This window comes from Pseudorca crassidens, chromosome 6, assembly GCF_039906515.1.
Source record: "Pseudorca crassidens isolate mPseCra1 chromosome 6, mPseCra1.hap1, whole genome shotgun sequence".
NCBI classification, from domain to species: domain Eukaryota; kingdom Metazoa; phylum Chordata; class Mammalia; order Artiodactyla; family Delphinidae; genus Pseudorca; species Pseudorca crassidens.
The window spans coordinates 33,737,667-33,763,913 of NC_090301.1; the positions used below are offsets into that span (position 1 = coordinate 33,737,667).

The 26,247-nt window shown below is 38.4% G+C and overlaps 1 protein-coding gene across 4 annotated transcripts in view; it reads right to left on the reverse strand.

The window, feature by feature from the left end:
- CDK15 (cyclin dependent kinase 15) overlaps window positions 1-26,247 on the reverse strand; it is a 112,079-nt gene that overhangs the window by 60,219 nt on the left and 25,613 nt on the right. For all 4 annotated transcript variants that reach the window (XR_010944311.1, XR_010944310.1, XM_067740982.1 and 1 more), the window contains exons 8-10: window positions 20,111-20,190; window positions 5,359-5,453; window positions 4,551-4,613 (exon numbers count right to left, since the gene is read on the reverse strand). Coding sequence is in view for 2 of the 4 variants with exons in the window: in XM_067740982.1 (XP_067597083.1) it covers window positions 4,551-4,613; window positions 5,359-5,453; window positions 20,111-20,190 (238 nt within the window). In the remaining 2 variants the exon portion in view is untranslated. The remainder of the gene's footprint in view (window positions 1-4,550; window positions 4,614-5,358; window positions 5,454-20,110; window positions 20,191-26,247) is intronic.

Below are 26,247 nucleotides of genomic sequence, written 5' to 3' on the forward strand. Positions count from 1 at the left end.
CAAAATGGCTTCTGCTACAATCACTTTATTCATAATGTTTTTACTGTGGTCACCAATGTCTTTTCCTACAAAAATCCAATGGATACCTTTCACTCCTTCTCTTTGCAGCATCTGGCTTTATTGACCGTCTTCCTTCCTGAAGCTCTCTCCCCACTTTGGTACCACAATCTCTTAATTTTTCTCCTACTTCTCTGACTGTTCTTTTTATAGGTTCCACTTTCTCTACTGATGTCTAATATATTGATATTCCTTAGGGTTCCATCCTTGACCTTCTATTATCACTTTACATGCTCCCTTAGCCATCTTATCCACTAACATTGCTTCAATTAACAACTGTATTCTGATTACTTAAAAGTCTTTAGCTCCACCTCAGATGTCTTTCCTGAACTGTTAGACCCCTATAGTCTGAAGTTCACCTGGACATCCCATAATCACCTCAAGCTCAATATGCCAAAACTTAACTCACTGTATCCCTCCAAAATCGATTTTCCCATTTCTCTGTTTCAGTGAATGGCACTATCATCCACCTAATTACTTAAAGTTAGAAAAAGGATTGCTGACTCTTCCATCTCCCATTAATTCTGGCCAAGTAATTAATTGCACATATATCCAGTTTCCTCCACCATCAATTCACATCTGCACCACTGTTGTCCTCATTAGCCTCACTGTCAAGGTTGGAACCCTAATGGACACCAGCATTTAGAGAATGACTGGAGGAAATGAGAGTATGGGGTGGGAGTAGAGAGAAAACAAGGGAAGAGTGAGGTCAGGGGACCATAACATTTCAAAAAAAACAGTATTGCTCACCTTCCAATCTATTCACCACAGTGTCATCAGAATGAGCTCTACAAAAAGGAAATCTAAATTTATAACCTCCTATTAAAATGATTGAATGGCTCCTCATATGGAATAGCATGACATAGCTGGGCCCTTCATGCTCTGGCTCCTACTTACCTTTCAAGTCTCAGCTCTAACCACCCTCAACTCTGTTCATTCTAATCCAGGCTTAACTCCTAAGTTATCTTCAGTTCTTGGAATATACCATACCCTCCCTGGCATCCCAGCATTTTCACTGCTGCCTCTACTGTGGGGAACACATTCCTAGTCCTATCTGCTTTGATTGGATAACTTCTTCCTTTGTGCTTCCATATACCCCTAATAAATTCCTCTATTTATCAGTGTACCCCTCACAAACCCACAAAGTCATTGCTATCAAATATGATTTTCAACTTTGTGACACTCTCAACCATGCCCTCCTTGAAACTGTCTCTTGCCTTGACTTCCATAAAAATGCATTTTTCTGGATCTTCTATATTCCTAAAAGCTGCTTCCTCTGCCCCTTGCTGTCCTGTTCCTCTTCTCACCCCCAAAAGCGAAAGTTCTAACATCGGTTCTTTTCTCTTTGTGTTTGCTCTTTTGATTATCCACTCTCTCGTCTTTAACTGCAAACTCCATGCATCAGTTACCCGCAAATCTACATCTCTAGCATACACCTTCCTCCTGAGAACCAGTCTCCTCTTCAGTTGCCTGCTGCTCATTTCCTCTGGCTATCCCACCTCAATGAGAAGCTCAGCATGTCTAAAACAGGACTCTTCTGCCTTCTCTCTAAGTCGACTTCTTTTATTTCTGTTAATAGAGCTATAATTCTCCAGGTAAATCACACCCCAAATCAGTCATGTTTGACCTCACCCTTTCCCTCCACAAGCCCAGTTAGTCACCATGTCCTGGCTGAACTCTTGTTTTTGTTTTTCACATTCCTTTCTATTTGTACCTTCACTACCATAATTTATCACTTCTTACCTAGAAATTTGCTAACTCAAAGTTTGGTCCTCCGCCAGCAGCATCTGTATCACCTTGGAGTATGCTAGAAATGCAAAGCTCAGGCTTCACCCTAGACTAACTGAATCAGATCCCCAGGTCATTCATCTGCTCACTGAAGCTTGAGAGGCACTAGGCTAGCCCACATCAATAAACTCCTAACTGGAATCCCTGACTCTAGTCTCCTTTCTTTAATCCATCCCACAGACCACAATTACATACATTTCCTCCTGATCGTGTCATTCTTTTTCAATCAAACCCCTTTAATGACTCTACTGTCTAAGGAATAAAGTCCACATCTTAGAAAGTAAGGCTCTCAGCCACCTACCCAATCTATTTCTCCGGACTAATATACTCCATTTCACTAAGATAGTCTCCATTTCAGGCCAACAGGACCAGAGATGCAGTATGGCACTGGTAGAAAAGAATCTTAACCAAGAATCCTTTTTAGCAATGGCAAAAGCTGGTTCTACAACTTCAGGCAAAACATTTGTCCTTTCAAACCTTGGATTCTAATTCTTCAGAAAAAGAAAGTTAGACCAACCCAGTGTTTTTAAGCCTTTTTTTTTTTTATTGCATCCCCCACTAAGAAATATATATGTTTCCAGTTTTCACATTCATACATAGATAGAAGCACAGCTTCAAATGGAAAAAAAGTTGCATAAAATAATACTTATTCTTACTAAATGTAATATACCATAATATTTTCTATTCTTTTCTCATCCATTCCATTTCATTTTTTTAAATGCTGGTTGCTAATCACCAACTGATTTCACAGCCCACTGGTGGGTCAGAACCTGAAGAGTGAAAAACACTGTGGTCCCTTCAACACTAACAATCTATGGCTCTGGGGTCCTCTTCCTTGAATGCATCCTCTACTTCCCTGCTCTGTACCTTTGCTGAAAACATTCCTTCTTCCTCTAACATGTTCCCCTATTCCAGCCTCTTGAAATGCATTGCAACTTTAAAGGTCTGGCTTATTAAAACCTCTTAAAATGAGAAGATATCTTTTACTTCTTTGCATGTCTACACGTTAGGTCTTATTTCTTACTTGGTGTTATTCACAAATGTCCTGTAATAGTATTGGTGTGTATGTCTTATCTCCTGTTTTTGGCTCTATGTCCGTTGAGGAATCATGTTTTCTATGTCTTTCTATTTTGCTAAGCACCTAGCACAGTGTTTGGAATGAGAGTCACTCAAGCCTGAAAATGTTCTATCTCTCTCACAGTTACTCTTTCTCCAACTGTTCTTCTATTTAATCAAACCTCTAGTTCCTTGACTCTTCTGCCCTCTCCCTAGCTATCAGCAACCTGCCTGTCTTCATTTCCTTCCCTCAGATTGGACTCAGTTTAGAAGCCTCTGACCACTCCTTTAACCTCTCTCTTGACAATCGCCAAATATCTTGCCCACTTGTCTTTTTCTCTCACACGTCTGGCAAAACCCCAATTATCAATCAATCCAACTATCTACTTTCTCTGCTCCTCTATTTGAACTGCTAAGCACTGCCAGAGAGAGAGAGAGAGAGAGAGAGAGAGAAAGAAAAGAAAGAAAGAAAGAAAGAAAGAAAGAAAGAAAGAAAGAAAGAAAGAAAGAAAGAAAGAAAGAAAAAGAAAGGAAAGAAAGAAAGAAAGAAAGAAAGAAGGAAGGAAGGAAGGAAAGAAAGAAAGAAATCTCATGATCATGCAGATAATTTAATGGATTTCATCCTCACCAGCGTCCTTAACACACTACTAGACATTCTTTCTTGGTTTCCCTAGTTAGTTTTCTATTTCATTTTCCTCTATTTTAAAATGTTTTCACTCTTTTCAAACCCCTGTCTTCAAACCTTCCTTTCCCCCTTGCCTCCACGACTGGATTAGGTCCCCTTACTATGAGTCCTCAGAGTATTCCTAGTTAACATGGCCATAGCCCTTATAACTTTTCTTCTCACTACCTATTTAAGTCCATATATCCTACTGGGCTTTAGCTCATTGAAAATAAGAAACACAACTTATTCATTATTGAAACCTCAGGATTTAACATGGCACTAAGTAGTCAATAAATATTTCTTGAATGAATGAATTAATAAACACATAAATATTAGTTAAATGAATGAGTACATCATATACAAATCTCATATGGTTATGTTAAGGGCCAGTCTATTAATTAATGCCAATAAAACCTTAGGGAATGAAAAGTATGAAATACAAATGCTTTCTAAAATTTATAACAGATGTAGAATTACAGCTAGTTAAGAGTTTATTATTATTTCTATTCCAATGACTGGAAAAATGGAAGTTGGTCCCACATATAATCGGATCTGATAGAACAGGCAAAAGGATAACCGATAAAGATCCAACAAGGGTACTCTGTTTGCTAGTTGTCGTGGGGAACCATAGGTACAACACAAACTATCACAGACCACAGTAGTCTGCTATGAAGAAAGTATTTATTTTACGATGGCCTAACTTCACATTTTTTCTTGTAATGCAATTCTTTTTCATTGGTTTATACTTCTAAAGACACATTTGCATGATGACAATGACTGACAAGGTTAGGCTGCCCAGAAAACAGCCAGACATTCCTCCATATCTTGAGGCAAATCTTTTTTTTTTTTTTACTTTCCCCTAGAATATCAATGATATCCATCTTCTTATTAGTATCATGGAACTTCAGTTTGTGATGGTAGTCTGTTTCAAGATTCTTCTGCTGTGGGCAAGCCAGAGGAGAGTCCCGACCCTCAAAGTACTCACCCTGACATTGTGAGGATGAAGCCCTCCTGGATGCTGAGACATATACTGAGCCAGGTCTGTGTGCTACACAAAATGGTGGAGAGAGTGACATTAGCAGTGCTTGGTCAGTGTCTCAAAGCAGACCACACACTTGACTCTCAAAGGTATTACAAAGTTCAGAATTTTTGAGAATAAGGTGCACAACCAGGTTTTCTAAGACACCACTGTTAAAGTCAAACACAGTGTGCCTTCCTAACTGGAAGCTCTTAGAAGGAAGCCTGTTTCTCGGCACAAGAGAGGCTCATTTTAAATGACTGCCCCTGAACACAATGACATGGGGATTTTGTACTCTTCAGTGTCCTTGGAGGCAAGTCAGGTACACATGCCTCATGATTCCTTTCTGCTAATATTTGAACAATTTTTTCTTTCAGAAATACAAAATGATGTATTCTTTAGTAAACTTGTATACAATCTTTTAAAACCTTGTGGTTTATGTCTTTATTGTCAATGAAAAAATGTTGGGTTCTGCTCGGATAGTGATTAAAAATAGATTAAAAAAATAAGTGCAAAAGTTTTATTTAGGAGGCAACCTTAAAGTGTTTATCATTGCTGGTGAGGTGGGGGAAAAGGCAGCAAATATAGCGGGTAAAGGAGCAGGACTAAAGAATGAGCATAAGAACAACAGGCTCCACTAATCACAATAATGAAAAGTTCCATGACACTTTCCACATTGTAATGGAAGTTTTATCATGCCATAAAATATTAACAGATTCATTACACAAGCACCAGGCTTTTCCCTTATGCTTTATAAAATGCTGGGGCAACTCACCATGTATTCAAAAACGAATGTCAGTGTCTCTTTGGTGTGGATAATGTCATGGAGCAGCACAATATTGGCATGTTTCAAACCCTTCAGGAGAGAAGCTAGAAAAATTAAACAAAATTTTAATTCAATCATTGATCATGAAGTACTGCTTTAAAAATATCAAGCACTATTTATTTTTTAAACATTTCAAATCAACCATTCTGGTTTTTTAATGTTGGAAGAAAATCTCTTGCTGTGAAATAATATTTAAAGCTATAAAACAATCTTCATTATTTATTGAATGGTGAATCATTGCATTTACATAACTTATTTTTCTTACAGGCTAAGGCAGTTGCAAAAAATATGTTTCCATTTACCCAATCAATTTCATCAGAGCACTCAGAGCACTTTGCAAATGCCTTCCTCTGGGAAGCTTATCATCTCTGCTTCAGAGCTACAGGAGAGGAAGCCTGGAGAGATAAAGGCCATTGGAGGAGCAGGAAAAGGAGTGCTGTGCCTTCTAGAGTAGGACTTTGCAACATGTGACCATTCTCTAAAATTCAAAGTCCCACAGAGGGTCAGCAGGGCCTGTAGATATGACTGATGGAAGGCAGGGATAAGAACATGGGATGAAGGATTGCTGAATCATAATATAGAAAGTGGATGGGATTTCTTAATGGGAGAATTGAAAACCTGTGGAAAGGAGGAAATTCACACTTAAAAAGAGGAGAGGGCCAAACTTGGGGAGCCCGGATGAGTGGGAAGGGCTGAGGACTGTCTCTTGCATCTTCAATAACAGGTTATTATTAGGTCACTAAAGGCAGCTCTAAAGGGGAGAAGTCACCACAAAAGGCCAGTGAGTGGCTGGGAGAGGGTTTGAAAGGATGACTCTGGGGGCTCCAGAGATAGGAAGAGACCTTCAGGAGGGTGGAGACCAGAAAAGGCACAATAAGGAGATGGTGAGTCTCAGCTCAGGGCATCCCTGCTTGAAGAAATAGTGTCTTTCAGACTTAAAGGAAAGGAAAAGTGAAGTGTAAAAACTCAAATCAGTGTTCTGCAGGGTCTGCCTGCATATCATGAATCTCTTCCACCTACTCTCTCCCAGAATTCCATAAGATTAAAAACAGACTAACTCAAACACTCAAATGTTTACAATTACTTCCTTCAGGAATCTTATCCTGTTGTAATGATCCTGTTGTTTTACGTCCTGGCAGCCATATCATGAATCTCTTCCACCTACTCTCTCCCAGAATTCCATAAGATTAAAAACAGACTAACTCAAACACTCAAATGTTTACAATTACTTCCTTCAGGAATCTTATCCTGTTGTAATGATCCTGTTGTTTTACGTCCTGGCAGCCATTCTCCTTTCTAGTGGGGACACCTCTATTTTACTCTGGGGAACCAACCCTCTCCCTACCCAGCCCATGCTATTCTGATGGGGCTGATACCACCCCTACCTAAGATTGGGCATGTGACCTAGGTCTGGCCAATCAGAGCACAACATCCCCCAGCCACAGTGATTGGTTCAGAGACAGGCACAAAATCCAAGCCTTAAGAGAGCTCTAACTTTGCTTGTGCCATTAGGAAAGACATGCTTTCTTTTCCAGTATAAGGGCTGAGTTTGTAGGATTTAACCGGGAGCTGCTGTGGTCGGATTACCAATGCCTGGGACTAAACCTAAGGCAGAGAAAAACAGTGTTGGGTGATGGACAGATTCCTGGTGACGTCCTTTGCACCCTGCAAGTCTGTGGTTATCAGATCTGTGAGCCAGTGAATTTCCTTCTTTACCTCGGTTTGAGCTGGGAATCTTACCATCATAGGAGCCCTACTGTACCTGCTAACCCTACTCTGCTTGAATGACTAATGTTCTAACTTATAGTTTTCCCCCCTGAATTCTTATGAGCTAAATTTATTATTTCACTTTTACAAGTACATTGCTTTGTAAACGTAGTAAATTGTTTCACAGGCATCTGTTTACTGTCCCTAGTCGCAGACCAAAGACTACGTGGAAATGGAGCAACTTTCCCTCTCTTTCAGATGCTGCCACATTACCTAGTACAGTGCTCAGCCAACAGTAAGCACTTCATGTTTTCAAATATATTTACTGGGTGTCTTAACAGGGAACTGACTGTAGAGCCACAGGCCTAATGGGAATCCTGGCCTTGTCACTTTCTACCCCAGCGAGCTCAGGAAAGAATCCCAACCCAAGTCTCCATTCACTCCTTGTGAAAAGGACATAATGCCTTTCCTGACCTGACTTCACAGGGTTGACGTGTGGATGGAATCAGATCCCATGTATAAATATAAAGCATCACCCCTGTTGCAAATTAAAATATCCCAGCCATCAGCTTCTAAGCCTCCCCATCAATTTGAACCTCACTAAACCTCCACTCCCAGATTAACATCTTAAAATTTTGTTTATATCATGTTTCTGCTAGAGTTTTCAACACCATCCATACTTAAAACACTGACTTCGGACAATTGGTTGAGAATGCTTGTATTTTATGTATATTTTTATTTACAAATTATGTTCATGAACTTCTCTCTTTCTTTTTCTCCCCCTCCCTCTCTCCCTCTCTCTCATCTCTCTACACACACACACACACACACACACACACACACACACACACACACATACACACACACACACACACACACTACAAAGCATATACCAAATTAGATTTTTTTTTTTTGCGGTACGCGGGCCTCTCACTGTTGTGGCCTCTCCTGTTGCGGAGCATAGGCTCTGGACGCGCAGGCTCAGCGGCCATGGCTCACGGGCCCAGCTGCTCCGCGGCATGTGGGATCCTCCCAGACCAGGGCACGAACCCGTGTACCCCGCATCGGCAGGCGGACTGCCAACCACTGCGCCACCAGGGAAGCCCGAAGATGCTTTTATTCCATGTTTATTTTAGTTATAAATGTCGTGTGTGTTATGACATGTCTACTACTGCTTTTTTTTTTTTTAACACCCCAGAACCACTGAAATACTTATACGGAAACTGTGACTTTTGACGAGTAATAATAGGGAATTTACGTGAAAGAGTAGATGATGTTTAAAGCAGTTTTCTCATGATATTGGTATGTTGTTTGGTCCATCCACCAGAGATATCTAAGATGCCTACCACCTCAGATGTGTGGGTCTTAAACCCAGGAAGGAAAGGTCTTTTTTTCTAATTTCAAAGCTACCTCATAAACTTCACAGCAGAATATGGTGTGTTCTACAGGATAATTAGCTGAGGGATGCAAAGCCAACTGAGAAGAGGAAAAATCCTAAAATCAGAGCATTCTGATTCCTGTAAAATTATTGTTTTATAATTCACATAGTCTAGATATACTTATTTTTGTTCTTCTTCAAAGTCGACAGAAAGATAAACAAGGGAGTCTTTAAAGCTCCAGACAAATGGAATCACAATAGAATTACTTTAAGTGCTTCTAAAATACTTTTATAATGATGATGATGATGATGATGATGATGGCTAACACTCATTGAGCATTTACTACATGCCAGGCACTGGTCTAAGAATTTTACATATACTAACTTGGTATGATCATGAGAACACCCAGAAAGCCAAAGAGAAAACCTGAAGAAAACAACATAAACCCCAAATCAGAAAAAATGACCCATGACGAAACGTTAGTCAGCTCATTTAAAAAATGTAAAGTATTTCTTTCTTTAAGTGTCCCAAAAGATGTTTAATATCACCAACTAAATACAAATGAAATTCCAGCTAATGAAATTTAACCTGATTCTCATATATGTAAGAGAGTAATAATTTAGAAAAAAATTATCATTTTCATCTTGCAATGATATGAGAATATTTAATTTCTTTGTTTTGTTAATTTCATTGGGGTTTGTGGTTTAGTGAAGTTTTAGGAAAATTGAAGCTTTGCAAGTGAAATGGGTCAGGATGTTTGATGTTACTCTCTGTTCTACTTTAGAAGAAAATGTAAAGATGACAATGACAAAGAACAAGGCTGATTCTCAAAGTCCTGGGGCACAGCTATATAGAGTGAGTGCCTGGTAGTCAAAGTCCTCCTAGGCTCTGAACTCCTTGAGCACCTAGCATACGCCTGGCATGTGGTGCTCAGTAAGTGCTTGTGAATTAATGAAGACCAGACAGTTGTCATGAGTTTATGTAGGAGTCAATAATGGAGTCAATTCTCAGGCCCAACCCACATTGGGCATTGAATTGAAAAGAATTTGTAGTTCCTGATGCCATGTTTTCTCTGGCCTCAGTGTCACAAATCAAGTCAATGAGCTGAGTTATACATTCTAAGAAATCACCTACATAGATTTAGAAAAATATGAAGACAAATATTAGATAATAGTTATCATCTGACTTCTTCGGAATTGTTATCCCAATCACATGGCATTATTTTGTTTTATAAAAATACAACTATACACATATAAATGTGTTATGTCTCTGATGTTATTTGATTGCATTTAACGGAGGACTTCTTGACAACCAGGCCTATCGTAATCTATATGTGGTAACCAGCAACTCAGTGCTTCTAATTGCTATCCTCCACCTCACTGCATGACCTCGCAGAGGTGCCTCTGTCTATTTTTGGCTCAGTTTTCTCATATATGGACTGGGAATAATTACTTTGTAATGTTTTCTACTAGAGAATGATATTAAAAGATTCTCAGCTGAAACAGTTTTCTAACTTAAAGACTTGCAATTACAGTGCTGTAGGGTGGATGAAAGAATCAGAATTGACAAATATACAATATTGTATATTATTTTCTTTAAAATGTCTCTCCTGCATTTTGCTTAACACTTATACAAAATGTATCATAAAAATAGATTTCTATTTTTATTTTAACTGTTGCAAAAGGAAAATGCTTGAGTTAAGGATTTCTAAATTTATCATAATAAAGTAGAAAGGATATTTTGAATATAATAGAATGGATTTGAATAAGTAATGAGTCTGATTACTAGCTCTGTGACCTCAGATGTGTTACCTAACCTCTCTGAAGTTCATATTCCTTCATCACTATGACAAAAATAACACTTTACCAACTAGAGTTGATGTAAAGTTTCAAAAAAAAGATTGAGTTGGGGGGAAGATTATGTCATGTGCCTAGCCTTCAAAAAAGATTAGTTCTATGATTGCTTCCTCACTAATGCTGCTAACAGGCTGAAAGTCCTGGAAGTTCTTTTTAAACCAAGTTTCTATTTTTATAGAAAGATATTCAAAATAATGCACATTATTAAGACATTTATACATAGGTTAATAAAACTAGGGAACTTGTTCTTATATAAAAACTTTTAACATTTGCCTGTTCAAATGAAGGTGTTATCTCCTAGTTGCAAAAATAAACATTTAAAATATAATTATGGGGGGCAGAGTCAGGATGGCAGCATGGGAAGACACGGAGTTCGTGTCTCCCCACAATAGGGAACCTGCCAGATGCTGGTGGGGGACCTCGATGCCCAAGGAGATGGGAGGAACCCCCAAGCAAACTGGTAGGACATGGGGGAACCGAGAAGGAAGGAGAAGTGGAGGCCAGACAGGACCAGCACCCCTGAGGGGTGGCTGGAAGGGGGGAGGGGTTCCCATGCCTAGAGGGACCCTCGGGGTCTTGGATCGGGGGGAGTGTGACGAGCGTTTCCCCTGCCCAAAAGGCCTGGGAGCCTGCCTGGCTCTGAGGCCAGATCCTATGCTCTCAGAGGCCCCCTCCAGGCCACAGTGGTCCTGGGGGAATAGGAGGGAGGGCAGGGGAGAACAGGAGGGGCAGGTGGGAGGGGCCCTCCAGGACCGGAGGAGCAGGAGAGGGTGCTTGCCCCACCCACTCGGGCCCGGGAAGCCTGCTGGCCTCCCAGGCTGGGTCCCCCACCCTCTGAGACCAGAGGCATGCCTGGGCCCCTTCTGTTGAGCCTAAGCCTCACCCCTGCCCCCACCCCGCAGGGCCTTTTCCAGCCCTTTGGGTCCTAAGCATAGGCCCTGCCCACTGCCCAAACCCCGCCCCTGCGTAGGCATCATCCTCCACAGCCAAGGCCTTTTCCACCTTTTTTCTTTTTCTTTTTTCCTTCTCCTCTTTTTTACAATTGTGGTTCTGTTTTACCTTCAACTATATTTTTATTTTTATATTCTTTCTAACATATCTGTTAGTTTCCTAGTCTAAGTTTATTCTTTACTCTTTGTTATTGTTCTCCTTTTTTGTTTTTTCTTTTCTTTTTTTTTTTTTTGCTACCCCATGCACTTGTGAGATCTTGGTTCACAAGCTTCAGTCAGGCTGAAGCTCCTGTGGTGGGAGCTCCAAGTCCAAACCACTGGACTACAGAGAACCTCAGACCCCAGGGAATAGTCATTGGAGTGAGGTCTCCCAGAGGTCCTCATCTCAGCACCAAGACCCAGCTCTACCCAACAGCCTACAGACTCCAGTGTTGGAAGCCTCAGGCCAAACAACCAGTAAGACAGGAACACAATCCCACCCAACAACAAAGAGACAGAAAAAAAAATATGTCACAGATGAAGGAGCAAGGTAAAAACCTACAAGACCAAATAAATGAAGAGGAAATAGACAATCTACCTGAAAAAGAATCCAGAGTAATGATAGTAAAGATGATCCAGAATCTCAGGAATAGAATGGAGGCACGGACTGAGAAAATACAAAAAATGTTTAACAAAGATCTAGATGAACTAAAGAACAAACAAACAGAGATGAATAATACAATAACTGAAATGAAAAATACACTAGAAGGAATCAATAACAGAATAACTGAGGCAGAACGAATAAGTGAGTTGGAAGACAGAATGGTGGAAACAACTGCCGAGGAGCAGAATAAAGAAAAAAGAAGGAAAAGAATTGAAGACTATCCCAGAGACCTCTGGGAAAACACTAAATGCACCAACATTCAAATTATAGGGGTCCCAGAGAAAAATAAAGGGTCTGAGAAAATATTTGAAGAGATTATGGAAAACTTCCCTAACATGGGAAAGGAAATAGTCACCCAAGTCCAGGAAGCGCAGAGAGTCCCATACAGGATAAACCCTAGGAGAAACACACCAAGACACATACTAATCAAACTATCAAAAATTAAATTCAAAGAAAAAATATTAAAAGAAACAAGGGAAAAGCAACAAATAACATAGAAAGGAATCCCCATAACGTTATCAGCTGATTTTTCAGCAGAAACTCTGCAAGCCAGAAGGGAATGGCAGGATATACTTAAAGTGATGAAAGAGAAAAACCAACAATCAAGATTACTCTACCCAGCAAGGATCTCATTCAGATTCGAAGGAGAAATCAAAAGCTTTTCAGACAAGCAAAAGCTAAGAGAATTCAGCGCCACCAAACCAGCTTTAAACAAATGCTAAAGGAACTTCTCTAGGGAGGAAACACAAGAGAAGAAAAGGACCTACAAAAACAACCCCAAAACAATTAAGAAAATGGCAATAGGAACACACATCTCAATAATGATGTTGAATGTAAATGGATTAAATGCCCCAACCAAAAGACACAGACTGGCTGAATGGATACAAAAACAAGACCCATATATACGCTGTCTACAAGAGAGCCACTTCAGACCGAGGGACACATACAGACTGAAAGTGAAGGGATGGAAAAATATATTGCATGCAAATGGAAATCAAAAGAAACCTGGAGTAGCAATACTCGTATCAGATAAAATAGACTTTAAAATAAAGACTGTTACAAGAGATAAGGAAGGACTCTACATAATGATCAAGGAATCAATCCAAGAAGAAAATATAATAAATATAAATGTTTATGCACCCAACATAGGAGCACCTCAATACATAAGGCAAATGCTAACAACCATTAAGAGGGAAACTAACAGTAACACAATAATAGTAGGGGACTTTAACACCCCACTTACACCAGTGGACAGATAATCAAACCAGAAAATAAATAAGGAAACACAAGCTTCAAATGACACAATAGACCAGATAGATTTAATTGATATTTATAGAACATTACACCTGAAAGTGGCAGAACACACTTTCTTCTCAAGTGCACATGGAATATTCTCCAGGATAGATCACATCTTGGGTCACAAATCAAGCCACGGAAAATTTAAGAAAATTAAAATCATATCAAGCACCTTTTCTGACCACAATGCTATGAGGTTGGAAATCAATTACAGGAAAAACACTGTAAAAAACACAAATACATGGAGGCTAAACAGTGCACTACTAAATAACCAGAGATCACTGAGGAAATCAAAGAAGAAATAAAAAAATACATAGAAACAAATGACAATGAAAACACAACGACCGAAAACCTACAGGATGCAGAAAAGCAGTTCTAAGAGGGAAGTTTATAGCAATTCAATCCTACTTTAGAAACAAGAAAAATCTCAAATAAACAATCTAACCCTACACCTAAAGCAACTAAAGAAAGAAGAACAAAGAAAACCCAAAGTCAGTAGAAGGAAAGAAATCATAAATATCACAGCAGAAATAAATGAAATAGAAACAAAGAAAACAATAGCAAAGATCAATAAAACTAAAAGTTGGTTGAGAAGACAAGCAAAATTGATAAACCCTTAGCCAGACTCATCAAGAAAAAACAGGAGATGATGCAAATCAATAAAATTAGAAATGAAACAGGAGAAATCACAACTGACACCACAGAAATACAAAGGATTATGAGACTACTACAAACAACTATATGCCAATAAAATGGACAACCACAAAGAAATAGACAAATTCTTGGAAAGGTACAATTTTCCAAGACTGAACCAGGAAGGATTATAAAATATAAACATACCTATAGCAAATAATGAAATTGAAACTGTAATTAAAAATATTCCAACAAACAAAAGCCCAGGACCAGATGGCTTTACAGGCAAATTCTATCAAACATTTAGAGAAGAGCTAACACCGATCCTTCTCGAACTCTTCCAAATAATTGCAGATGGGGGAACACTCCCAAATTCGTTCTATGAAGCCACCATCACCCTGATACCAAAACCAGAAAAAGATATCACAAAAAAAAGAAAATTATAGACCAATATCACTGATGAACATAGATGCAAAAATCCTGAACAAAATACTAGCAAACAGAATCCAACAACATATTAAAATGATGATACACCATGATCAAGTGGGATTTATCCCAGGAATGCAAGGATTCTTCAATATACGCAAATCAATGTGATACACCATATTAGCAAATTAAGGAATAAAAACCATATGATCAAATCAATAGATGCAGAAAAAGCTTCTGACAAAATTCAACACCCATTTATGATAAAAACTCTCCAGAAAGTGGGCATAGAGGGAAACTACCTCAACGTAATAAAGGCCATATATGACAAACCCACAAAAAACATCATTCTCAATGGTGAAAAACTGAAAGCATTTCCCCTAAGATCAGGGACAAGACAAGGATGTCCACTCTTGCCACTATTATTCAACATAGTTTTGGAAGTCCTAGCCACGGCAATCAGAGAAGAAAAAGAAATAAAAGGAATGCAAATTGGAAAAGAAGAACTAAAACTGTCACTGTTTGCAGATGACAGGATACTATACATAGAAAATCCTAAAGATGCCATCAGAAAACTACTAGAACTAATCAGTGAATTTGGTAACATTGAGGGATACAAAATTAATGCACAGAAATCTCTGGCATTCCTATACACTAACAATGAAAAATCAGAAAGAGAAATTAAGGAAACAATCCCATTTACCATCACAACAAAAAGAATAAAATACCTAGGAATAAACCTAACTAAGGAGGTGAAAGACTTGTACTCAGAAAACTATAAAACACTGATGAAAGAAATCAAAGACGATATAAACAGTTGGAGAAATATACAATGTTCTTGGATTGGAAGAATCAATATTGTGAAAATGACTCTACTACCCAAAGCAATCTACAGATTCAATGTGATCCCTATCAAACTACCAATGGCATTCTTCACAGAATTAGAACAAACAATTTTACAATTTGTATGGAAACACAAAAGACCGCGAATAGTAAAAGCAATCTTGAGAAAAAAAAAACGGAGCTGGAGGAATCAGGCTCCCCAACTTCAAATTATACTACAAAGCTACAGTAATCAAGACACTATGGTACTGGCACAAAGACAGAAATATAGATCAATGGTACAGGATAGAAAGCCCAGAGATAAACCCATGCACATATGGTCACTTAATTTAAGACAAAGGAAGCAAGAACAGACAATGGAGAAAAGACAGCCTCTTCAATAAGGGAAAACTGGACAACTACATGTAAAAGAATGAGATTAGAACACTCCCTAACACCATACACAAAAATAAACTCAAAATGGATTAAACACCTAAATGTAAGACCGGACACTATAAAACTCTTAGAGGAAAACATAGGAAAAACACTCTGACATAAACCACAGCAAGATCTTTTTTGACCCACCTCCTAGAGTAATGAAAATAAAACCAAAAGTAAACAAATGGGAACTAACTAAACTTAAAAGCTTTTGCACAGCAAAGGATACCATAAACAGATGAAAAGACAACCCTCAGAATGGGAGAAAATATTTGCAAATGAAACAATGGACAAAGGATTAATCTCCAAAATACACAAACAGCTCATGGAGCTCAATATCAAAAAAACAAACAACCCAATTAAAAAATGGGCAGAAGACCTAAATAGACATTTCACCGAAGAAGACACACAGATGGCCAAGAGGCACATGAAAAGATGCTCAATGTCACTAATTATTAGATAAATGCAAATCAAAATTGCAATGAGTTATCACCTGACACCGATCAGAATGGCCATCATCAAAAAATCTACAAATAAAAAATGTTGGAGAGTGTTTGATGAAAAGGGAACCCTCTTGCACTGTTGATGGGAATGTAAATTTATTCAGTCAGTAGGGAGAACAGTATGGTCGTTCATTAAAAAACTAAAAATAGAACTACCATATGAGCCAGCAATCCCGCTGCTGGACATATACCCTGAGAAAACCATAATTCAAAAAGAGACATGTACCACAATGTTCATTTACAATAGCCAGGACATGGAAGCAACCTAAACGTCCATCGAAACGTTTAGGTGTATGTGATGTGGCACATATATACAATGGAATATTAGCCATAAAAAGAAACGACAATGAGTTATTTATAGTGAGGTGGGTGGACCTAGGGTCTGTCATACAGAGTGAAGTCAGAAAGAGAAGAACAAATATTGTATGCTAACACACATACATGGAATCTAAAAAAAATGGTACTGATAAATCTAGTGGCAGGGCAGGAATAAAGATGTAAACATAGAGAATGGACTTGAGGACATGAGGGGGGTTGGTGGGAGGTGGAAGCTGGGACAAAATGAGAGAGTGGCATGGACATATATACACTACCAAATGTAAAATAGATAGCTAGTGGAAAGCAGCCTCATAACACAGGGAGATCAGCTCGGTGCTTTGTGACCACCTAGAGGGATGGGATAGGGAGGGTGGGAGGGAGGCTCAAGAGGGAGGGAATATGGGGCTATATGTATGCATATGGCTGATTCACTTTGTTGTACAACAGAAGCTAACACAGCATTGTGAAGCAATTATACTCCAATAAAGATGTATAAAAAAAAAGAAAACAAAGAAAATGTTTGCAAACTTGAAAAAAAAATATAACTATACAGCTAGTTATGAAAGATCCTCTAAGTTGCTATGAAGGTGGCTAATCTTTTTAATTAGCAGAGGAATAGGGTAGAGAACACGCCTATTGTGTCTGCTGCTGTGTATCTAGCAGCCATCAGAGTACCTGGCCAAAATAGGTGCTCAGTAAATACTCATGGAATGAATGCTAAGGGATTGTATGGATTTTTGAATCAGAGAGATTTGGTTTGAATCATAGCTCTGTACTGGAATCGTAATAATCTCTATCTCCAAAGGTTATTAAGAAGATTGAAAGAGGTAACACATGAAAAATATCTGGCACATGTATTTTCCTTAGTGCTGTTCATACTTTTGCTAATGTCATAACACTACATGTTACAATCAAATAGTATTCCAAATGACAAGATTAATAAACTGCTGCATGTTTTCTACCTGAATGTAGAGAGACTGTACATGTAGTAAAATCCTACTCAATAAATCTTTGGCTGATATACCATTAGAACAACCAAAGTGTTCAGGAAAAGTATTTCCTACTTCAAGGATTTTTAGAGAAGTCTGTATTACTCATTTAGTTTTGCTGCACATGGCTTTCAGTTGTCTTTTTAGCTAGTGACCCTGGATTTTAACTAATGAACTCCAGCTGTTCTTATTTATTTATTTTTTTGCGGTACGTGGGCCTCTCACTGCTGCGGCCTCTCCCGCTGCAGAGCACAGGCTCCGGACGCGCAGGCCCAGCGGCCATGGCTCACGGGCCCAGCCGCTCCGCGGCACGCAGGATCCTCCCGGACCGGGGCACGAACCCGCGTCCCCTGCATCGGCAGGCGGACCCTCAACCACTGCGCCACCAGGGAAGCCCACAGCTGTTCTTATTTTGCCTTTCAGCCCTTCTCATTTAACCTCCTGTCTCCCTGGTCTCACATCCTTAAAGTTCTTACAGGAAAAATGGGACAGTGCCAAAGTTTTCAAATGAGGCCTCATGTCTTCTTGAGGGGAGAGGGCTCCTCTATGAAGGGCTCTCAGCTTTTACCCTGGTGGAAAAAGAAACATCCATTGTTGGAAACTGGATGCCTAACAACCTCAAATGTGTCAAAAAAATCCTTTGTCGTTTTTCATATTAAACAAGCAAAGCATTCAGTAAGGTTAAGTCCATAAAACAGACCAAGAAAGTCCAAAGTTGAATACTAAATGTAATTGCAAACACCTGTGATGGAGAGGCAATTCCTTGGTAAATATGCAATAAAAGAAACATTTAGCATACAGAGCAATACACATCCAGTTTTTCTGAACCATGCTAAGAACCATCTGTTAGCAAAACTGGCAAAAGTTTTCACTGTTAAAGTCAAATGTCATCCCGAAAAAGTTGGCTGTGGGCAAAATCTGAGCAAGGCAGGCCTGAAGCAACAGGCAAGCTCAGCTCACGAAGGAAACACCATGAGAACAGGGTGAACCTGGGCCTAGAGACCCTCCCCTTATGCTGGTGACCTGAGGATGTCTATTATGCTCAGAAATCCTCTTTAGCCTATCCACACATCTCTTTCTAAATCTGATTATCCTTTCAGGGGGACCACTAATACATACATCAGTAAGTACAGCTTCCATTATATTAAACACTTAAGGCCACACTTTCCTCCAGAATGCACCTGATCCTACCAGGCTGAATCCCCGGCTAACCTGATAGCCATTTGGCCCTTCTGCAGAAATTCAAAATGATGTATTTCCCAGGGGCTCTGGAAGACTTTTGAAAACGGCATCAAATTCAGTTATAAACTCATTTTCTGAATTCCTTTTTCCATGCCTGTTTGCATGACACATGCTCCCAAGCTCAGTTCAAAATCTATTGACTCTATTAGCCACATTGAGACTGACTTGCTCTCATCTCAGTTTACAAGGTCTTTGTTACCTCCATCATAACACTGGTTGCAACTTGAATCATCTGCTCTGTTACAACTGAAAAGATAGAGAGCAAAGATCAGGCTTTTTCTTCTCATTCTTCACAACACCCAGCAGCATGCTTTGCATATAGGATGTGCTCCATAAAGAAGGGAAGATGAAGTAGTTAAAAGGGAAGAAAGAAAGACCAGGGAGAAGCCATTTCTCTGGGTTTTTGATGAAATGAATAGCAATCCTGTCATCATTTTATTTCAAATGGCTTATGTAAAAAGGTTAATAAATTGCATTTTAATGATTTGTTTTCACTATACTGGCTTCTTGATTTTTAAATTATAAATTGTTAGTTATCTTGATAGTGAACAAGACATCACTAAGGGAAAGTAAAAAAAATGGAATAATAATAATAGCCAACATTTGTTGAACTATGAAGATAAAACTCTGTGATTAGTGTTTTATATGTATATTCTCATTTAAGCCTCATAACAACTCAGTGAAATAGGTATTATTATCCTCTTTCTGCAATAAACTGAGTCTTAAATAGGAAAAGTAATCTACCCATGGTCACACCACTAGTAACTGGTATATCTAAGATTCAAGCTCAAGGCTATCTGATGCCACCAGACTTCTCACCCACTTGCTCTACTGTCCAGGGTTCAGAGAAAATACAGGCATAACACTAAAAATACACGTTTTCCTAAGGAGTTTTTCAAATGCTATCTCAACAACTTTTTTTCAGGCAAACTGCTTACTGAGAATTTGTGTGAGTATATTATTTACTTTCTCTTTTGTATGGCTTTTTCTAGGGTTATATAGATACAGCCTTAGCACTTAGCATGGGACCAAACTTGCAGAAGATATTTAGTAAATACTCACTGAGTTCATAGTTTGGGTCAACTAATATAATAGTTTTGAATTCTAATTTCCTCAGGAATAAGTAATAAAATGATTTGGGAAACTGGTGTGAAGAATAAAATTGCAATTATAACATTACTTCTATAAATATAAAAAGCTAGGGCTTCCCTGGTGGCGCAGTGGTTGAGAGTCCGCCTGCCGATGCAGGGGACTTGGGTTCGTGCCCCGGTCCGGGAGGATCCCACATACCGCAGAGCGGCTGGGCCTGTAAGCCATGGCCGCTGAGCCTGCACGTCCGGAGCCTGTGCTCTGCAACGGGAGAGGCCACAACAGTGAGAGGCCCATGTACCACAAAAAAAAAAAAAAAAAAAAAAAAAAGCTAGATGTTGAATGGATAGGCTCAATGCATTTTTATCAAAAACTTAAAATATCTCTTGGGTCCACTCTACTGTTCTTACCTTCCCGGATGGCTGTAAATGGGACTCCTTCCTCTGCATTCATGCTGATGACTTTTAAAGCCACTAGTTGTCCATTTATCCTAGAAGAGTGGGGGGAAAGGACACAGATTTGTTGACATGGCCCACAGCAGCAATTTATACTAAGGATGGTTTAACAAAAGTAGCTTTCCTTCAAAATTTATTCCAGTATATGAAATGTACAATTTTCTCAAAATAAAAAAGTTTAAAAAGTCATATGTATATATCAAGCCATTGTTTTCTCTTTACCAAAGTGATATATATTTATTACAGAAAATATGGAGAATATGGGAAAGCACAGAAAAAAATAACCCAACAAAGCCAGCTTCATATTTTGATGTATATTGTTTCTTTTATTTCCCTTTGTGCACTTGTTTGAGCCATTCTTATTTTTCATCTGAATTATTGTAATGACCTCCTAGCAGTCTTTCTGCTTATATGTTTGTACCCCTACTGTCTACTTCCAACAGTAGCCCAGGGCATCTTTTTTAAAGTGAAAGTCAAAACAAGTCACTTCTGTGCTCAAAACCCACCGTCATCTCCACATTTCATTCTGAATAAAAGCCAAATTCTTACAATTGCCTCCTAGGTGCTACCTGACCTGCCCAGTCCCACCATTCTCTCTCTCTTCATCTCTTACTCTCCCCTTATTCATTGTTCTGTTTGCTGATGTAAGCTAAATGCCAGAGAACAGAGAAGATTTTAATGTAAGTATAACTATATTGTTTTTAATACAGTGGGATTCACATCGTATTATTAGGATCCTGTTTTTCCTCCATTTAACTTTTTCTGTTAGTCATTCTTGTATTATTTGACATTGAACAGTAACATTTCATCATATAAATATGTACAATGTATTTTGCCAATTCCAAATATTTTAACATTGTTTCTAACTTTTGGCTATTATAAAAATGCCTGGACGATCATATTTGTTCATATTTGTAGATAAATCTTTTCATACAGCCTCTGTTATTTTCTTAGGGTCGTGGTGGAATTGCTAAATCAAAGAGTATGCAGTGCACAAATTTTTATTGTTTTGAACACATGTTCCCAAATTGTGCCGCAGAGTGATCACACCACTAACTGGTCATGAGCCTGGCCATTCTAGCACCCTCTCGCCAACAGCGGGCAGCATTGTTTGTTTTTTGTTGTTGTTGTTGCTTTAAGATTTCATATTTTAGAACAGTTTTAGATTTACAGAAAAGTTGAGAAGATAGTACAGAAAACTCTCATATACCTCACATCCAGTTTCCTCTGTTGTTAACATCTTATATCAGTATGATACATTTGTTAAAATTAATGAGCCAACATTGATACATTATTATTAACTAAAGCCCTTAGTTTATTAGGAATTCTTTAGTTTTTTTTTTTTTTTTTTGCAGTAAAATTGTATTGCTTGTTGTGGGTTGCATTGTAAATTGGTAAAATTTGGGGAAATGCAACATGGTCATATGTGTGAAAAGCCATAAAACTACCACACTCAGGAATTTTTCTCAATAGTTACTTAACAAAGATTTCAATAATTCCAAGTGCATGAAAGATATCATTCACTGTGTTAGTTACAATAGAAAAAAATAGAAATAGCTGAAATGTTCAACATTGGAGAAAAAACTGATTTGATACATTTACATATTGCAATATGATTACCAGGATTTCTTTAGTTTTTACCTGATGTCCCTTTTCTATTCCAGGATCTCTTCTAGGACACCACATTGCATTTAGTTGTCATGTCTCTTTAGGCTCCTCTTGGCTGTGACAGTTTCCCAGACATTCCTTGTTTTTGATGACATTAAAGGTTCTGAGGAGTACTGGTCAAGTATTTTGTAGGATACCGCTCTATTGGAATTTTTCTGATGTTTTTCTTATGATTAGACCACAGTTATGGGTTTTGGTTTCATCACATCATATTAAAGGTACATACTGTCATCAAAATTTATGGCTTTTGATGTGGCCTTAATCACCTGGCTCAGGTAATACTTATCAGGTTTCTTCACTGTAAAGTTATTCTCCCCCCACCCCCTTCCATACTGAACTTTGGGAGAATGTCACTACGAGTAGCCCACACTTAAGCACTGGAAAGTTATGCTCCACCACCCTGAGGGTGGGTTATCTGCATAAATTATCTGGAAATTTGTCTCTTCTCTCCCATTTATTAATTAACTGAACCACTTATTTACAGCACTATGGACTCATAGTCACTTTATACTTTGGGTTACAACCCAATAAATACTATTTTATTAATTTTGTTGCTCACATTTTTCCACCTTCGTTCTTTGGGAGCTTTTTCAGTTGGCTCCTAGGTATCTTTGACATATCCCCATAAATGTGGGGCTTCTTTTTGGGGGGCATGTTTTTATCTTCATTTTTTGGCCTATTTAATAGGTAAAAAGGATTATCACACTTTAATTTCTATTCCTTTAAATAACTGTGGAACTGAGTTTTCATAAGGTTATTGGTCTTTTCTGTTCTTTTGTGGTTTACCTGTTTGCCCATTTTTTATTGAAATATTTTACATATACTTTTCACCAATTTCTTTTGTTTGCCTTATCATATCTTTGAAATTTTAAACTTAAAAATTTTTATGATGCTCAGTATTTTCCAAAATGTTTTACCTGGAACATAGCTCTGTGAAATTCTCCCTATCCCCTACCCTAAATTTTTCTGTTCAAATATGTTTAGAAAATGCTTTATACTTCAAAATTTTTCTTCATCTTTTTAATTTTAATTTTAATTTATTTATTTATTTTGCGGTACATGGGCCTCTCACTGCCATGGCCTCTCCCTTTGTGGAGCACGGGCCCCGGACGTGCAGGCCCAACGGCCATGGCCCACGGGCCCAGCTGCTCTGTGGCATGAGGGATCCTCCCGGACCGGGACACGAACCCGTGTCCCTGCATTGGCAGGTGGAATCCCAACCACTGTGCCACCAGGGAAGCCCTCTTCATCTTTTTTAGAGAGTCATGGTATACATCAACATTTTAAAGATGCTGATCCAATAAAGGATCACATTTTATTTTGTTCTAGGGTTACTCGTGTCAATTGCACAATGGTAATGGTTTCAGTGAAACTTCTATTAAGGTGTCTCAGAACTGGGGGGGTCCCTAGAACGTACTTGGATAGATGGGGCACCATGGACATGTCCAATCTTCCCTTACAGGTTGTGACTTAAGTGTTACATATAGACAGACCTTTCCAGTCCAAAAGTTACACAGACTTCCCCTGTTTATTCTTCTAGCTCTTGTATGTTTCCTTTTTCATTTAACTCTTTAATCCACTGGGAATTTATATTGTATATTTACCTTTTCCAAATTGCTAACAATCGTCCCAACTCCATTTATTGGACTGTTTATTTATTTATTTATTTTCCCTGCTGATTCGACATGTCACCATGATTGTATATTAGATCTTACTAATACTTGGATTTGGGACTGTTCTGAACTTTTACAAATCGTATTTCTTTGATCTGTCTTATACTTGTGCTACACTATTTTAATTATCGTAGCTTTTGAACATATTTAGAATACATTAAAACTCTAAATTACAGAATCATTGACATCTTTGTGCTACTAGATATTCTAATCCAAATATCCTTACAAGGGTCCCTGAAATGATCTACAAGACCCTGTATAAGGCCCTACTGCATCTGCAGCTCCTCACTGCCCTCACATCCTTCCATTCTCCCAGCCCAGTGCCAGGCCTGCTCCTGCCTCAGGGATTTGCTACTTGCTGTTCCCTCTGCCTGAAACTCTCTTCCACTACACACTCACACAGCTCATGCCTCACCTTTGTCAGTCTCTGTTCAACTGTTCCTTTCTCAGTGAGGCCTCCTCTCTCACTATTTAAAATAGTAATTCACCACCCCACTCTGGCACTCCCTATTCCTCTTCCCTGTTTTATTCTTTTCCAAAGCATTTTCACTCTTTGACAAACTCAGTCAAAGAGTTCATTTGTTTATTGCCTCTCTCACCCCCACTAGAACATACACTCCATAAGAGCAGGGATTTTTGTCTCTTTTGTTTTCCAATGAGTCCTTATTGGCTAAAATAGTGCCTGGCACAGAGTAGGTGCTTAATAAATATGAGTAGAATGAATGAATGCCTTTCTGGCTTTTTCTTCAAGTCTTTTATATCCCTTACTCAATCTTTATATAAATCCTGCCTTTTTTTAAAAAAAATTTTTGGCCGCGTTAGGTCTTTGCTGCTGCGCGTGGGCTTTCTCCAGTTGCGTTGAGCGGGGGCCACTCTTAGCTGCGGTGCACAGGTTTCTCATTGCAATGGCTTCTCTTGTTGTGGAACACGGGCTCTAGGCACGTGTGCTTCAATAGTTGTGGCACACGGGCTCAGTGGCCATGGTCCATGGGCTCCAGAGTACAGGCTCAGCAGCCGTGGCACACAAACTTACTTGCTCCACGGCATGTGGGATCTTCCCGGACCAGGGATCGAACCCATGTCTCCTGCACTGGCAGGTGGATTCCCAACTACTGCGCCACCAGGGAAGTCCCAATCCTGCCCGTTTTTGATTGTAATGATTTTTTTTGTTGTTGCTTTTTGAGAATAATTTCCCCTATAATATTTTCTATTATTGCTAATAGAAATTCTATTATTGCTATTGGTTATTGCTAATACATAAGACAACTTTTGATAAGTATATTTTGATTTTGTAACTGATCACCTTATTGTTCTATCTCACCATTTCTAATAGTTTCTTAAATGACTCTTTTGGGTTTTTTTAGGTAGACAATTCTATAATCCACAAAAATTATATTCAGTCTTTTTTTCCTCGTTGCATTGGCTAGAATGCTTATGATATAATCTTTAACAACAGAGAATAGTGGGCAGCCTTGCCCTACCTCTAACTTAATGGTGATGTCTCTAGTATTTAACAAAGAAAAAGTATGTAGACTATTGATTTGAACTTATTCTACAACATAATGAGTAATTATCATTCTAATCCTATTTTGTTCAGAGTTTTAAAAACTGGAAATTGATGTTGAATTTATCAAATGCCTTTTTGACATCTATCTCTATATGTTTTAAGCTTATAAATGTAATGCTTTTGTGGTAAGGAATAAAGTGAAAAGTTTGAGCGACCTTTCTCCATTCCAGTTTCAACCACTAGAAGTAGCTACTTTTAATAATCCCTTGTATATTTTTCCAGATTCCTCTAGGCACATACAAATTTGTACATGAACAGTGCTTTTTTTCTAAATGAGATCTTATATTGTTCTGTAACTTGCTTGTTTCTCATAAAATATTGGGCATCTTTTCATACATCTTATACTCTAGATGGTTGCATGCTATTTAATTTTATAGTGATAATTCAGCCAGTCCTCCATTAATGGATATTTGTAACCAGGTTTTTACGTTTTCTATTATAAATCTTGCTGCAGTTAATACACTGTTACATATATCTCTATGCACTTGGACAGGGTATATATTTGTAATGTATTTTTCATCCTATTACTAGGCTGAATCCCTTGAAGGAAATCTTTTATATTCTTAGTACCTAAGATAGTTTATGGAAGTGAATTAAATCCTGTTTTTACATAATATATTTAAAATGGTATCTCCTCCCAAATCCTCTTTAACAAGTAAAAATTATAACACAAGTCCTAAGATAAATAATAGTCTTGTATTTATATTAAATTTTTAAAATTAACATTTAACTACTTTGAGCCATTATTTTTCTCCATTGGAGTAACATAAATTAAAGAAATCAGACCTTCTGACTATCCCACCTTGACTAAAAGCTGTGGAGTTCGTGAATCTTCCAAATACGTTTAACAAAGTTTTTATTAGCCAAAATGGGCACTTGCTTTCTGGATTAACAATCTTTTTATTCTCCAGCCATTTTGTGTAGAATTGCAAGTGTAGAATACCCAGGATTAATCATTCTTTGCGTACTATGTCATACTTTGTAGAAACCAACTTCAGTTTCTTCTACAAAGGCCACGTGGAAGAAGGAAGGAGAAAACCCAAGGCTGCCATTGCAAACCTCTGTCATTGTGTTTTGGGCTGAATGGGGGGGATATGAAAATATCTGTAGAGACACCTTATCAACTGTACTTCCTACCAGGTGAAGAGCAGTAATTGTTCTTTGGGTCAGTAGTTGAGAAAGTT